The sequence below is a fragment of the Sturnira hondurensis genome, unplaced genomic scaffold, assembly GCF_014824575.4.
Source record: "Sturnira hondurensis isolate 20B ecotype Veracruz unplaced genomic scaffold, ASM1482457v3 Scaffold0021143, whole genome shotgun sequence".
Lineage (NCBI taxonomy): Eukaryota > Metazoa > Chordata > Mammalia > Chiroptera > Phyllostomidae > Sturnira > Sturnira hondurensis.
In genome coordinates this window covers 28,369,844-28,385,272 of record NW_028093774.1, presented here as the reverse complement: position 1 = coordinate 28,385,272, position 15,429 = coordinate 28,369,844, and the positions used below count along the sequence as shown (strand labels likewise).

At 44.4% G+C, this 15,429-nt stretch overlaps 1 protein-coding gene across 2 annotated transcripts in view; it reads left to right on the top strand.

Annotated features, from left to right (window-relative positions):
- MTHFD1 (methylenetetrahydrofolate dehydrogenase, cyclohydrolase and formyltetrahydrofolate synthetase 1) overlaps positions 1–12,509 on the top strand; it is a 58,265-nt gene extending 45,756 nt beyond the window's left edge. For both annotated transcript variants that reach the window (XM_037031742.1, XM_037031743.1), the window contains 6 exons: positions 2,579–2,679; positions 3,478–3,655; positions 5,901–6,008; positions 6,544–6,696; positions 10,238–10,331; positions 12,270–12,509. In XM_037031742.1, the coding sequence (XP_036887637.1) occupies positions 2,579–2,679; positions 3,478–3,655; positions 5,901–6,008; positions 6,544–6,696; positions 10,238–10,327 (630 nt within the window). In that variant the 3' untranslated portion in view covers positions 10,328–10,331; positions 12,270–12,509. The remainder of the gene's footprint in view (positions 1–2,578; positions 2,680–3,477; positions 3,656–5,900; positions 6,009–6,543; positions 6,697–10,237; positions 10,332–12,269) is intronic.
- Positions 12,510–15,429: the final 2,920 nt, after the last annotated feature.

The window sequence follows — 15,429 nt, the reverse complement described above, 5'->3', positions numbered from 1 at the left end:
AGAAGTGCCTCCCAAGACAGGATTGCCCATGTCGGGTATCAGTAAAACCATTGCCCTAGAAACCATTGAGAAGCCATTGCAGCAGTGGTTTCTCAACTGGGAGCTATTTTACCCCCCAGGGGACATTTGACAGTGACATTTTTTACCATTATAACTCATGGGGAATGCTACTGGAATTTAGTGGGGAAAGACTAGGATGCTGCTGAACATCCTACAGTGCACAGGATAACCCCCCACCACCACTACAAGCGATTATTTGGCCCAATTTTTGTAGTGCTGAGGTTGAGAAACCCTGCTCCAGACTAATGGAAGTTTCCTTGTCTTCCCTGTATTAGCTGGTTGATTCCCAAAGGCCATTCAAGTCAGAAGCAAATATGGGGACCTTTTAAAAAATGTTGTTAAAGTTGATATTTAGAGAGAGAAGAAGGGAGACAAAGAGACACCGATTTGTTCCATTTACACATTCATTGGTTGATTCTTATGCATGCCCCGACTGGGGATTGAACCTGCATCTTTGGTGTATTGGGACCTTTTTTTGAAATGTCTTTTCCTCTACAGGTTTAAATCCAGATTAAAGGGCCAAGATATAGTTAGTGCTCTTATTATTTTTCTAGGGAAAGTTTCTATAAGCTGATTTGGTTTTTGGCATCAGGCAGGAGCTCAAAGAATTCTGAGCTTGAACTTTTCATATTTATATTATTTACCGTCAAAGAAACATCTCTACAGCCAGTTTGGGGTGGTTATGATAGAGGCCCTCAAATGAGATAGTAAGGTCAGTTGCTATCACTAATTCAATTTTTCTGCCTTTTTTTGGAACCTTTTCCATTGTCAAGCAATACAGAGTCACTGTTTAGGCCTCAAATGAAGTATTTCAAAAGCAGCTAGAAAGGAATTGTCGGTGCCTTGAGGCTGCCCATCATCTGAGTTCTGATCTGCCTTTTATGGTCATTTGTCTGATCCATGCGGAGGAGAGGAATGCAGTTCTGGCCCTGCTGCCGCCCGCCGCCTGCCTGTGTCTGCTGAGAATGACAGCCTCTAACTGGCCCAGCTGGCAGCTTCATTTAAGAAACCCTAACTTATTTAAAACTGTTCTCAATCAGCCTTACCTATTCATTGGGTTTCATGTGACTAGAGGTAAAGAATTAGCAGTGCTTTTTAGAATACCAGCTAAATCCTAATCTCAGTTTTCAATTATCAAAGGAAAAAAAGCATAAATCGTGTTTATAAGGATCTCCGATGTTTTCTACCTTTAACAAACATAATTTTTTCTGCTTTTTCATGGAATTCACAAACCAAGAGCTATGACTACTTGGTTTTGCTCATGATCCAGTGTATATAATTTGATATATAGCTATATTTTTATATTTTCAATATTTAATGTATTTTTCCTCTCCACGGAAATCTTTAGTAAAAGGCGAAAGATTTAAAATATTTAATGCATTTTTAAGCTTATATTAGTTACACACCCTTTGTTTAAAATTTTATTCTTTTTTTAATTTTTGTTTATTTATTTATTTATTTATTTATCTTTAGAGGGGAAGGAGAGAGGGAGAGAAACATCAGTGTATGGTTGCTTTTTGTGCGTCCCCTGCTGGGAGTTGGCCTGCAGGGAACTGGACTACAACCCAGGCATATGCCCTGATAAAATTTTATTCTTAATAGTATGAGTCTTTTTAACAGTATGGTGCCTATTTCTCAACATTTAAGAAAACCTTATGCATTTATACATGTATTTCTGTATTTGTCCAAAAATGGAATTAAGTTCTCCTTAGCTTTGCTACTGAATACATCTTTGACAGGTTCCATGTAATACAGATTCTTTCCCTTTTGATAACATCTGCAGGACATATATTCACTGAGTGTGTATATCATAAATCTTCTATGGAAGGATGTCTGGTGTTTTCAGTTTTTCAGTGCTGTAAGCAATGCTGCATTAAACATTTAAAAGTATGTTTCCTTAATTTCTTTCTTTAAAGTACATACTACTTGGTTCTTACAGAGGGCATCTACCTTGTTTTCTGTTGTCCCCAGTAAAGGTTCGTGGTCAAATTCATTAAAACCTCGGAGGCAGCAGTGATTACTTCATGGTTTCTGACAATACCTATAGCAGTTGTGCAATGAATGCCAGGCACTGAGCTAGCCTCCTTCTTCTGATGGAAGGGTCTGTGCACGGCTGAGTTAGCTTGTACCATTGTATCATATGAGTACCTAAAGTCTCAAACACAGGGGTTATACCTATAATTTATTTAAGGCCATCCGATTCCCTTTAAACAGCAAGTATGCTGTGACGATCTGGTGTGATGACAGCAAAGATGCCAGTTCTCATGTGTTCAGGACTCAGGCACAGTCCACTCCAATGTCATACATGGGGAGGCTGGCACCGGGTTGCAGGCTCCGCAGCGCACTCACTGGTGGGAGGGCACGGTCGATCTGCTCCCTCTCATCTCAGCTCGTCCTGGTAGTGAGCAGCTCTGGCTTGAGGAGACAGGTCTCCTTTTAAGAAGAACCTGGAACTGTTTGCAGCTGTGCTCCCTCCGACCTCACAGAGGGACCAACACTGGCACTATTGTTTTTACAGAATCTGGAGCTGGTTGAAAAAGGCTTCAGTAACTTGAAGAAACAAATTGAAAATGCCAGAATGTTTGGAGTTCCAGTAGTGGTGGCCGTGAATGCATTCAAGTAAGTGCCAAGTGTCAGTCGGGGGGGACTGTGGAAATGGTCAGAAAACATCTCCTGGAGTTTTTAGCTTTATTTGGATTCAGTTACTCCTGCTAGTTGTAAGTCTGTGTTTGGGGGCCATTCAGGGAGCCTGTGACGTGGTGGACACCACAGACAGCACAGGGAATGCGTCACCTTACCTGCTGAGGGTCCACCGTCAGGTTTGGCTCCCGTAGATCTCCACCAGGTGAAGTGGGTCACATATAGACCTACAGTTAAATGTTCTTTTTTGGTCTGTAGAGGCCTTTTGAGCTGACAGGGTCAAGCCCTACAAAGTTTCTTTATTTCATTGGGCTTGGTAGGTTGTTGTCTTGACAAAGAGTCAAACGTATTGAGCTGGAAGTGTTCCTGCAAGAGAGAACTTGCGTGGGTTGTTTACATATTGTAATGCTGATTTTGGTCTTGTTATAATGGCCTAATCACAGCAGAATGGGAAGCAAAATTGTTTAAAAAACGAGTATTTATTGATTCCCATGATGTGCCTTTAATGTTCTGAGTACTTTGCATGTATTCACCATCTAAGCCTCATGATATTCCAAGTGAAAGAAGTGCTGTGATTATTCCCATTTTACCCACGTGGAAATCCAGGCCGAAAGTCACCTTGCTAATAAATTGTGGAGCTGGGATTCAAACCCAAGCAATGTTACTTCATTAGTGTCCATTTATCAGCAGGTAATTCACATGGGTTTTAATGGCAAAAAGAGATTCTGTCCTCTCCAGGCATTGTCTGTGCTTTAACATGAATTGCTGCCTTTACAGAACAGATACAGAGACAGAGCTGGACCTCGTCAGCCACCTTGCCAAAGAACATGGGGCTTTTGACGCTGTAAAATGTACTCACTGGGCAGAAGGGGGCAAGGGTGCCCTAGCCCTGGCTCAGGCTGTCCAGAGAGCCGCTCAGGCACCCAGCAGCTTCCGGCTGCTCTATGACCTCAAGGTGGGTTCTTTGCTGTATGCAGAAGAACGGTGAAAGTGCAGTGAGGTTTCTGTGCGGCGCCTCATGTTTAACAGCTTCAGCCCCGTGGGTCTGATTCCCATGGAGGTGAATTATGTGACTACCGCCTGGGCCCTCAACTCCAGACGGCTTTCTTACCAACGCGTGTTGCTGCCTATTTGCTGAGTCAGGGCCCAGGCAAGACTACCCCAGGAGGTTGACTCACATCCTGACACTTGGAGAGTCTCACAGTATAGTTTCTTTGCCGGCAAGAGAAAGGGGTTGTTTATAGAACCAAGGGTGTAACTCACTACAGCTCTAACGCAAGGCACCACCCATATTAGGGCAAATTGGCAAGGGGCTACATCGTGCTCAGATATCTAAGTTTTCCAGCTGCTTCCCAGTAAGAGGGGGAGCAGTGTGCTCCTGAGCTCACTTCTCGGTATAGGGCTGCCTCAAGTTCAGAGAAGCCCTCAGGTGCAAAACCACGCACCCCAGTGGGTTTTAGCACCTTTTCCATCTTTGAGTAGCTACATGAGGTTTGGTCCTAGCAGAAGCCCTGCTTATTCTGCATACAATCAAGTATAAAGTTAGTTCAGAGAAGGGTTGTTTCGCTTTCAGGGTTGTGTTTTGTTTTCATTTCTTTGTCTGTAGTTCAGGATGTGATTGGGCATGACGTGGTGTGCCCACAGCTGGGGGCTTCTTTAGGGACATGGGATGGATGTGGTAGCTAATGCTGCCTGTATTCTCTAGGCTGGTTCTAGGCTTGGTTTCACAGACTTTCAAAAATAACCATGGAAAGGTAGAAGGAAGAAACCCTATTACTCTTGACTTTTAACGTGCTTTGGTTTCTCTTTGCCCCTCACAGATACAACACTGACAGTTAGTTGACACTTGCCCATTTACACGGACGTTTTCCTAGGGAGCTTTAGTTTTACAGACTGGTTTGAAAATTTGTTTGCCAGTGATCTTTTAGGAAAGGCCGTGAACACAGATTTGCACACAGATGCAAAGCGATTATAGGCGCCCTCTCGAAGCCCCCACCCCTGGTGCTTACTGTTAAGGAACCCCAGGCCTTGCAGGTGAGCAAGAGACCTGGTCAAAGTAGGGTAACGGGGACTTTCTTTACAAGCCATTTCTGCTTGGAGCTTTGCTCTGCTCGGACAGACAGGAAGCTTTTTGTCTTATTCAGCATCTTTTGGTCTCAAATCACCCTTCAATCAAGCACTTTTGCTTCAGAAGTTCAGAACGTTCGTTGGCATTTACAGAGCCCAATTATAAGGTGTATGTGAAAGAAATCTCTGGTGCATCTTTATAAGCCATAATGGAATAGTCGCTTTATTCCTTTGCATCCTTGATGCAAAGCCCTTTCATAAACTATCACTGTTTAGTTCAAAAGGGAATTTTATTCTTATAGATTATTATTCTTTTCAAAAAACCAAAACTCACCCAATGTATTCCCTTAGTCCTAGTTGCTAGGGAGTATAGAGTCAGATACATTGTTTATTTTTAGGAATTGGCTCATCTGAGTCATCTGTGAGCAGCTCTCCTTCCCACTTCCTTCAGGCAGTTTTTCCCTCTGCTGTCTGCTGTGAGCCTGGGCTCAGCAGCACTTGGGAGCTAGGAGGTCGCTCCCTGTGGGGCGGAGTCGCCGCTCCCCCCACCCCCCCCGGCCCCGCCCCGTGGTGGACCTCTGGCCTGTGTCCACTGCACTGTTTGCTTCAGGTGCCACAGGAGGCATGTCCTTTCACACCATTCCTAACACATGTTGATCATAGAAGTCACTGGATTGGGTTTTTTTTCCTAATTAACAGCAATTAGCAATCAGTATGTTGTGTTAAGGACAGCATCTGCCTCTCATGTACAAACCGGGAGTTATGTGGATGGATATTGCTTGTCCTATTTCATAACAGTATCCCAGGTCTGCTTCGATAAGAGACTGCTCTCCAGTCCTAGAACATTACTTTCTACTTAGGAAGGGATAATTATTTGTGAGTAATCAGCAGTATTGTTTGTGATGTATCTAGTGAGATCTTAAATACATTCATAGTAACTTTACCTCTGTGGGACATTTTCCAGTTATAAAATCTGGCGCTTGGTATTTTAAAAAAGTTTCTAACCCAATAAACCTCAAGCTATTTGCATATCTGTATATGTATATAAGAACATCTTCTGGGCCTTTTGGAGACTCGACCTGTAATACAACCGAGTCCCAGTCAAGGTCTCCTGCTCTCTTCCTGCCATTTAGCTTCCAGTTGAGGATAAAATCAGGATAATTGCACAGAAGATCTACGGGGCAGACGACATTGAGTTGCTCCCTGAAGCTCAGCACAAGGCGGAAGTCTACACAAAGCAGGTAGATGTCTGCTGGCTTTGTTCTTTCAGCTATTGGTAAAGCAGGCCCTGGAGTCAGGGATCCCAGTGTTCTCCCAGCCCAGCCAAGCACCCACTGCTTTGCTTCCTTTGGGTAGCAGCCCTTTTCTCCTGAAATAGTGAGTTTGGAGTAGGTGGTCCACTCCCAAGTTCTTTATTCCTGTGGGTGGTATATCAGTGTGTGGAAAAGCAATGAGGAAATACGGAATGTCTCACTAAAATATTGAGAATCTGTCTTGGGTTGTATTGTCATGTCTGCTCCAAACCATCACTTTTAATTGGTTATATAGATAAAAATAACACATTTACTTTTGGAATTGGTGTGAGTATTCCCTCATCGAACAGATTTTTTTTTAATCTACAGTAACTAAGCCAGAGGGCATGGGGGTGCAGGTGGCCATAACAGGAGTGTAGATGTTTCAAACAAGTTGAAGATCGCTCACCATCATAATGCCCAGATGTTCTGTGTTGCAGTGGTAGCTTCTCATGGATCCGCTTCTGTTCCCTCCTCTCTCCAGGGCTTTGGGAATCTGCCCATCTGCATGGCCAAGACGCACCTGTCCTTGTCTCATAATCCAGAGCAAAAAGGTGTGCCCACCGGCTTCGTCCTGCCCATTCGTGACATCCGAGCCAGTGTTGGGGCAGGTTTTCTGTACCCTCTAGTGGGAACGGTGAGTGAGTGCTGCAAGCAGAAAGGGGTGCTTCTCGTCCTTAACTTAATGTGAAGGCATCAAGCAGATGTCAAATGAGCAGAGTTCATTGCTGAGGAGAGAGCTGGAGTTGGGCCTGTTAGGATTAATCCTCTTGTGTGGACTATCTTGGTGTCAGTTCAAGGATGACACCATGATTGCTTGTACTGAAAACCAGTTCTTACAGCACAGCCTTGATGGAACCCAGGATGGGCCTAATCAATAGTCTGTGATAGTGCTTCTATAGAATGACAACTGACATTTATTGGGAACATTTCACAGGTTAAGCTGGTGGTCCTAACAGCCTGGTGAGATAAGGAACAAGAAGGCCTCCTGGGTCTTCTTGCTGAGCCTGGAGCTTATGCCTGAAATTCAGGCAATTCAGTTTTTGAGTAAAGATTTCCCCCTTAAAATGTTCATGAGCCCTGTAGACATGAAAGGTGAGGTTACTTATTTACACTTCAAGATGAATTATCAAATGCTTTTTAATCTTGTGGATTCTACACAGATTAAAGGAGGGAAACTGTAAATAGGGAGGTAGAGGGAACGCTTAAGGACATAACTGCAGGTTGAATCTACTGTGTCGCAGGGTTAGCGTTGACCCTGCGCCCAGGTTTCCCCCTTAGTCCACCTGTATCCTTTATCTGCAGATTGCACTTACCTGCAGGCAAGATTGGAATACTAAGCTAACTTAATCTGCAATGAAAAAGAAACCAACAGATCTCCTTTTGGAGCTATATAATTCTCTTTTTTTTTCCAATTTTTTTATTTAATTATTTTTCAAGTACAGTTTTCTGTCTATTACTCCCACCCCATCCCACCCCCCATCCTCCCCCCTCCCTCCCATTTCCACCCTTTATATAATTCTTTTAACATAGTAAGAACGCGGTCGGAGGTGGCATTGTGGAGTCGGAAGTATGCAACATCAAAACCAAATCCTGTTTTCACCTCCGCTGATGTTGGCCGTGGGCTCCTTCTTAAAGATGTGACCCACTTCCTCTCAGCTGTCAGTGTGAGGCCACATCGTCACTTACCGGGGTGGTCAGACAAGTGCCTGCAGACCGGTGCTCCCTCAGCCTCTGCAGAGAGCAGGAGGTCTGGCTTCGTTATGATGCCCATCAGTCCTTGGGGTTTGTAGAAATTCCCATTCAATGGGGACAATAAAGCATTTACCCAGCCCCTTGAATGTTGCAGGCACGTGTTCTTTCTGGAGAAATTGTTAGCAGCTGCCAGCTGAAAGAGCAGTAGCTGCAGTCTGAATTGTCACGTGTGACTCGACCTGTGAAAGCCACACTGAAAGTGGTCAGGCCTGTAGTCAGGAGAGAAGCACACCCTGCCCAGCTCAAGACTCTGTCCTCTAGAACAAACTCCCGCATTAGAAGCCCACTTGAACCAAGACATTTCTGCACATAACCTAAACAGCTTAACAGTCACTATTCTCTTTTTTTAACCCTCACCTGATGAGGATATGTTTATTTTATTTTTTTAATATTTTATTTTTAGAGAGGGGAGGGGAAGGAGAAAGAGAGGAAGAGAAACATCAGCGTGTGGTTACCTCTCACATGCCCCCTGCTGGGGACTTGGCCTGCAACCCAGGCATGTGCCCTGACCAGGAATCAAACCGGCAGCCTTTTGATTTGCAAGCCAGTGCTCAATCCACTGAGCCACACCAGCCAAGGCAGGATATGTTTATTGATTTTTAGAAAGAGAGGAAAGGAGAGAGGGGGTGGACATCAGTATAAGAAAACATCAATCGGCTGCCTCCTATATGCACCTCAACTGGAGATCGAGCCTGCAGCCTAGGTATGCACCCTGACCTGGGATTGAATGCACAACCTTTTGGTGTATAGGACAGTGCTCCAGCCAACTTAGCCACCTGGCCAGTAAAAATGGTCACTATTCTTTTTTTCATGTAGGAGACAGGGGAAGGGAGGTGGGGGGACATCAATATGTGATAGAAACACCAATCAGTTGCCTCTTGCTCACCCCAAACCGTGTGCTTGGCCTGCAACCCAGGCATGCGCCCTGACTGGATAGCAAACCAGTGACCTTTTGGTTCTCAGGATGACACCCAACCCACGAAGCCACAACTGTCAGGGCAGCAGTCACTATCCTTAACACCTCCTAATTGCAGTTGCAGCCTGAATGGGACTCAGGATATGAGTGTTTTATGTATTAATTCAAGGTGTGAAGGCTTTAAATATTATTTTAAATTTTTCTAATTATTGCTCTGGCTGGTGTAGCTCAGTGGATTGAGCACAGGCCTGTGAACCAAAGTATCGTGGTTTTATTCCCAGTCAGGGCACATGCCTAGGTTGTGCAGGCCAGTTCCCAGCAGGGGACGCATGAGAGGCAACCATACATTGATATTTCCCTCCCTCTCTCCTTCCTTCCCCTCTAAAGATAAATAAAAATATTTAAATTTTTTTTTCTGATTATCAACATGACTGATGTTGGGGGGAAATCCTCTTTGGATAAGAATGTAAATATTGAGAATCCTAATGACTATTTTGAGGACTGAAGTTGGCATCTTCTGCCAGTGTGCTCCTGTATGCATGTCTGTGTCACTGGACATGTGTCCTTTGTCTTTGTAATGTCCCCTTCAGGCTTTCTACTAGTGCTGAGGACTCATCCTCTCCTTCCCCTCCTTTCCCCACACCCAGCAGTGGCTTATTTCCTACAGAATTTGAGAATAGAGACTAATGTCACATCCTTAGTGTCTTCTGGGGAGTGTAGACTGGCACTCACAGGTCAGAAGATGTTTCGTGTTACAGAAAGCAACTCATCCTCTTCTATGACATTTTTATAGTTAAGTTGTAGAAGTTCAGCTTGAACTTTTTCCTATCTAGATCTGATTTGGAACTTGTATATATTTATTATATAGGACATTGTTACAGATAAAAATGTACTGAATTTTCACACATAAACCTTAGGAATTCGCATCTAAGCAGATATTTGTCAAAGCCAACTCTTTAGAAAAGAAGCAAGTGAAGATATAAGCCATAAGCACTACAGGTTCAGTTTTAGGAGGCCAGTTTGGACCAGTAAGAATAATAATTGTAAAACCATCTGCATTATGTAGGAAATGTCTTGGCCTAAGTTGAAGGATACGAATTTCTAGTGTTGTATTGTGTTGAAGCAAAAGTAACGTGGGTGTCTCTGCCAGACTAATTAAACAGTAGTGAACAGCGGACAAGCCCTGGGCCTCTGTCCGCTCTTGGGAAGTGAGGGCTGTGGAAGTAAGCAACTGTCTCCTTTTCCTCCTCAGCACCTGCTCCTTTTTGTTGCAAATGTCAGTGCGGAAGGTGACAGTGAAGCTTGGCATTTGATTTGCTGACGGGTATGAGGGTTTCTCTTTGAGTTCATAATAGGAGCAGTTGACTTTGCTTTTAATGCGTGAACAAGAGGAGTGCCGTTTCACAACTTTAAAATTATACTCTATCTCCGTGCCTCGGGCTTTCTACCTGAGGGAAGCATGGGAAACAAGATCACTTTATTCTTAGTGCCGCTTCACATCTTCCAGATGAGCACGATGCCTGGACTCCCTACCCGGCCCTGTTTCTATGACATTGACTTGGACCCTAAAACCGAACAGGTGAATGGCCTCTTCTAAACAGGTGAGTTGTTTCTGGTGAGAGTTTTGCCTTTTTCTTTATGAAGTGTATTTGTGAATGATTGGACTCCAGCTAAAGTGATGCCTTATTAGACATCACTGAGGGGAGAGGGGCAGTGATGAAAGTTGGCGGTAACCAATGAATAAAGCATTTGTATTTCAACACATTTTTGGTGGAAGACCAGCTCATCACAGGCTGGCAGTGAGGGGAGAATGCTGCCGCCTCGTGAACTCAGGAGGGACCGCGGCAGCTCGGTCCCTGAGCTACACCGGCCTCCCCACTGGAGCCCAGGAGGCTCTGGGTTCCACCTTAATGGCACCTGGGAGGGGCAGAGGTCGGTGTACTCCGAATAGATTGTCTGTGGGTGGGGGTTGAGTAAATGTCCTAGAAAGTAGAAAAGAGAAGGAAACGGCCAGAACAGAAGTTCTTAGGTCTTACATGAAGGCCCCAAGTACTTGTCACAATGGTGAGCCATTTCTAGACACATCCAGTTGAAATTTCAAAAACATCAGTGATGAAAATCCTCAAAATCCTTCTCCAGAGAATTGCTTGTCTAAGAAAAAACAAGAATTAGAACTGAACCAACCTGTCTAATCAGCAATAAGAGGCTTTTTAGACAATGAAGGAATACCCTCTGAGTTCACAGGGAAAGATGACTCGCCACCTGTATTTACACCCTGCCAAGTCAGTCCAGGTGCTTTCAGACACATATGGGTTCCTCGCATCTCTTCCTAGGAAGGGAGTTCGTGGTGTTCACTTCAGCGAAATGGGGGATAAACCAAGAAAAAGGAAGACGTGGCTGCATGATTTCACTTGTATGTGGAATCTGATGAACAAAATAAGCTGACAGAAACAGATTCATGGAGAGAGGACAGACTGACAGCTAGCTGTCAGAGCGGAGGGCATTTGTAGGGCTGGGTGAAGATGGTGAAGGATTAAGCGAAAACAGAAAAACAACTCAGACACAGACAACAGTGTGGTGGTTTCCAGAGGGAAGGGAGGGTAGGTGGGGCAGATGAAGGAACAGGGAGGATGTGTGGCGGGGGGTGGGGGGAGCTTGACATGGGGTGGTGAACATACAGTGCGATATACGGGTGATGTGTTGTAGAAGAGTACTCCCGAAATCTATAACATAATTTTATTGACCAGTGTCACCCCCATACATTCAATTAAAAAAATAATGAAAACTGGGACACACAATAAGTCTCAATAAATTTAAGAAGATTGAAATCATATCAAGCATCTTCTCTGACCACGATGTTATGAAACCAGAAGTCAATCACAAGAACACTGGAAAACACACCAAGACATGGAAGCTAAATAACATGTTACTTTAAAAAATAATAAACACTGAAAAAAGAGGCTGTGATTCCCAGGAGCTCGAACCCTGATCTAGACTGATGGAGGGGAGCCCCAACAGCTGCGAGTGACCTGGGGTCACAAGTCCGTGTGGAGCAGGAGGAAGGAGGACTGGGAAAAACTAGAAAGAGCTAGAAAAGACAAGGGTATCAAAGGGTAACAGTGCCACACACAAAAAAAGCTCTCACGTTGTTGAAGAAAGTAAAGGTCCAGGTGGCCGCAGACTAGTCATCGTCTAAGCAGCTGAGAGGACGGCTGCCCCCAGAAGCAACTCTGCTTACGTAGAAGACAGACTGTGTGCTTGGTGCCGGGGGCAGGACGCTGTTCCTTACAAAGGGCAGGTGTGATGCTGGAAAGGTCATCCCGGCCCATGCCTGGCCTGCCCTGGAACAGTAGGTCACACTGCCACAATGTCAATGCCGTGCACTGTTTCCAAGTCTGTGGGCCAGCCCTGGGAGAGTTGTGGGGAAGGATGTAGATGTTAACAGCTTTGGCAATGTGAGGGGTTGACGGTGTGGCACGGAAGGCAAGAGGAAACGTTGCAGCCAGTAGAGAAAACATTCCTGTTTCTTTTCCTTTCAGATTGTCCATCTTTAAGAAACTAACTTGAAAGCTAGGCCAGTGTGTATTCAGCCTACTGTCAGGGGTGTCGGGAAGTCAAGAGAAATCAGCCTCTGCCTTGAAGATCTTCTGAAAGTAGTGGGAGCTTCCCCAGAAGTCTCTCCTTTGGTCTTCGTTCCCCTCGTGTCCAAAGTAACACAAATCATGCACAAACCTACTTAACTGAAATCTCACAGAATAAAAGAAAGTAATTTTGCTGTCTTGGTGTTTAAATACGAACTATAGTATTAACAGGCTGCTGCAGTATCTTCCATCCTGTGTGAGCCCCTTTGCCCAGCGTACCCCTGGGACTAAGGAAGCAAGTCGCAGTGTATGCTCCACGGTACTGTTTTGTTCAAACGGGGAAACGGTGCACACTCTGGAGGGCACATCAGGAGAAGCAGGGGGTGGAGGGTGTACCTTTTTACCATAACCTTTCTAGTCTTGTGGGGTTTAACCCTGGTAAAATATTGCTCATACAGTGACATTTTCCTAAACTTCCCTGGGATTCCCGTTTCCATCACAGCTTTTAGAGTCCTCAAGGAAGGCGGGCATGAAGCACTAACTGTAGGTTAGCCCTTTTTGCTCTATTGGTTCAGCAAATATTTATTGAACTTTTCCATGTGCCTGGGCACTACTGTTCCCCACAGAATATTTTTTTGCTCCAATGGTTTCCCTTTTCATCTTACTTTTTATCCTGTATCTCTTCTCCCACTTTTCCCTCGCTTTCCCCCTTATCTTCCTACATTGGATCCTTCCAGTGGGTGTTGCATCTTCACTGGTGCTGGCAGAGCCGTATTTTTCCTGGGGTCCTTGGTTTTATTATTTTCAGTCCCCTCAGTTCACATCAGTGTTGTAACACAATGTGTTACAATACAAATAAACACTGGTGGTACTTTGGGGGCATGTGGCGGCGGGGCCCGGGGTGCGGAGCCCCAGCCCTCTGCACGGTGTCTGCACTGCCTGGCACAGTGCACTCGGGGGGGTGTCAGTTCCTGTTCCAAGGCATTGCTCAGGCCCTGTCTGCACAGGACTCTCTGTTTCTGATTTCCTTTTTTAAAAAATGTCTTATAAAACCTCATTTGGGATGGGACTTGCTGAGAATTCAGTTTGTAAACTGTCTGTTGTCAGACATGATGACTTAAAGATCATCTTAGCCCTGGTTGCTGTGGCTTGGTGGATTGTGTGCCAGCCTGTAAACCAAAGGGTCACTGGTTCAATTCCCAGTTGGAGCACATGCCTGGCTTACAGGCCAGGTACCCAGTAGGGGATGTGGAAGAGGCAACCACACACTGATGTTTCATCCCTCCTTTCCCCTCTCTCTAAAACAAACAAAAAAAAAATTAAGGAAGTTCATCTTAAAGGTTTTAAGCTTCCTCGTAGCACCAAAAGCCATGTGGTTTTAAATCCTTAATGTTGATAGGAATGATAAACAATTTATGAGGGGGGAGATTTATAAGCCAAAGATTATAAACAAAGCTCTAATGCAATAAATAATGCAAATGTTTTTACCAGGTATTGCTTGGAATGAATAGACCATTACTAGTGCAAGAAACTCCTAAGTAGAAGTGCAATATGCTTTCAGTAAAAATTCAAATGTTACAACTTGCTGTTTTCTTAAAGATTTTCATTTGTTTTTGGAGAGTGGGAAAGGGAGAGAAATATCAGTGTGAGAAACATTGATTGGTTTCCTCTCACACATGCCCCAACTGGGGACTGAACCTGCAACCTGGGCATGTGTCCTGACCAGGAATTGAACCAGTGACCTTTTGCTTTGGGGGACAATGCTTAATCAAATAAGCCACACTGGTCAGGCACAACTTTTTTTTTTTTTTTTTTTTTNTTCATTTGTTTTTGGAGAGTGGGAAAGGGAGAGAAATATCAGTGTGAGAAACATTGATTGGTTTCCTCTCACACATGCCCCAACTGGGGACTGAACCTGCAACCTGGGCATGTGTCCATGTGTCCTGACCAGGAATTGAACCAGTGACCTTTTGCTTTGGGGGACAGTGCTTAATCAAATAAGCCACACTGGTCAGGCACAACTTGTTTTTTTTTTTTTTTTACTGGGCAATATATCTTAGAGCTCTTACAGTACCAGCAGTTTGAGATTCATCTTGTTTCTTGTGGCTGTGTAGTATTTAAATAATCTTGGCCCTGGCTGCTGTAGCTCAGTGGATTGAGCACGGGCCTGTGAAGCAAAGGATCGAGGTTCGATTCCCAGTCAGGGTACATGCCTGGGTTGCAGGCCAGTTCCCAGTGGGGGACACATGAAAGGCAACCATACATTGATATTTCTTTCCCTCTCCCCTTCCCCTCTCTTTGAAAATAAATTTAAAAAAACACACAGTCCTGTCAATGGACACTTCCCTTTGTTTGATGGTTTTTGCTATTCTAAATGATGTAGCAGTGAATATTCCCATACCATATGTATCTTTGCAACTTGTGTCAAACCATCTATAGGATAAATTCCTAGAGATCGAATTGCTCAAAGAACGACTTCTAGCTTCAAAGTGAGAGCTGACCTTTGGTTTGAAATGTATGGGGATAAATTATAGTAGAAAAAGTCTGTAAATCAGGTAATATTTCCATTTTTAAAAAGGGTAAATTTCACTGCTGCTGCTGCCTGCCATATGAACTTACGGCCGTCTGCCTCCAAAGGCTTTTCTCCTTTCCATCATTCTGCCTGTCAGAGCTCTCCTAGAAGACAGCCCGGCCAGCTTGTGCAGAAGTGGACGGATGGAAAGCTGTGCCCATTTCACATCCCTCTGAAGGACAGGATAATGAAAAGTGGAAGAAGCCGAGGGAAGAAATAAAGAGGCTAGGAAGGCTGCCAAACAATTGGTGGCATAGGTTTGTGGAATTGGTTCTTTAATCCATGATAAAGAAGAGCTGTGATAAAAAGCATAAAGAACAAAAAATAACTGCTGGCTAATTGAAGACCTGCATTCAAAACCTACAGCAGAATTAGTGCATGGTATGTGACAACATGTTAGTGTGTGTTGCCAGAGAAGGTCTAGTGCCTTCGCCTGGGGGCTCAGGGTCCTTGTAGATCACTGGCCTCCCTGTGCCCATTCTTACCCTTCTCTGGATTGCTAATGCCTTCCCTCCCCGTGTTTGTAATATTGCTGACACACAGATG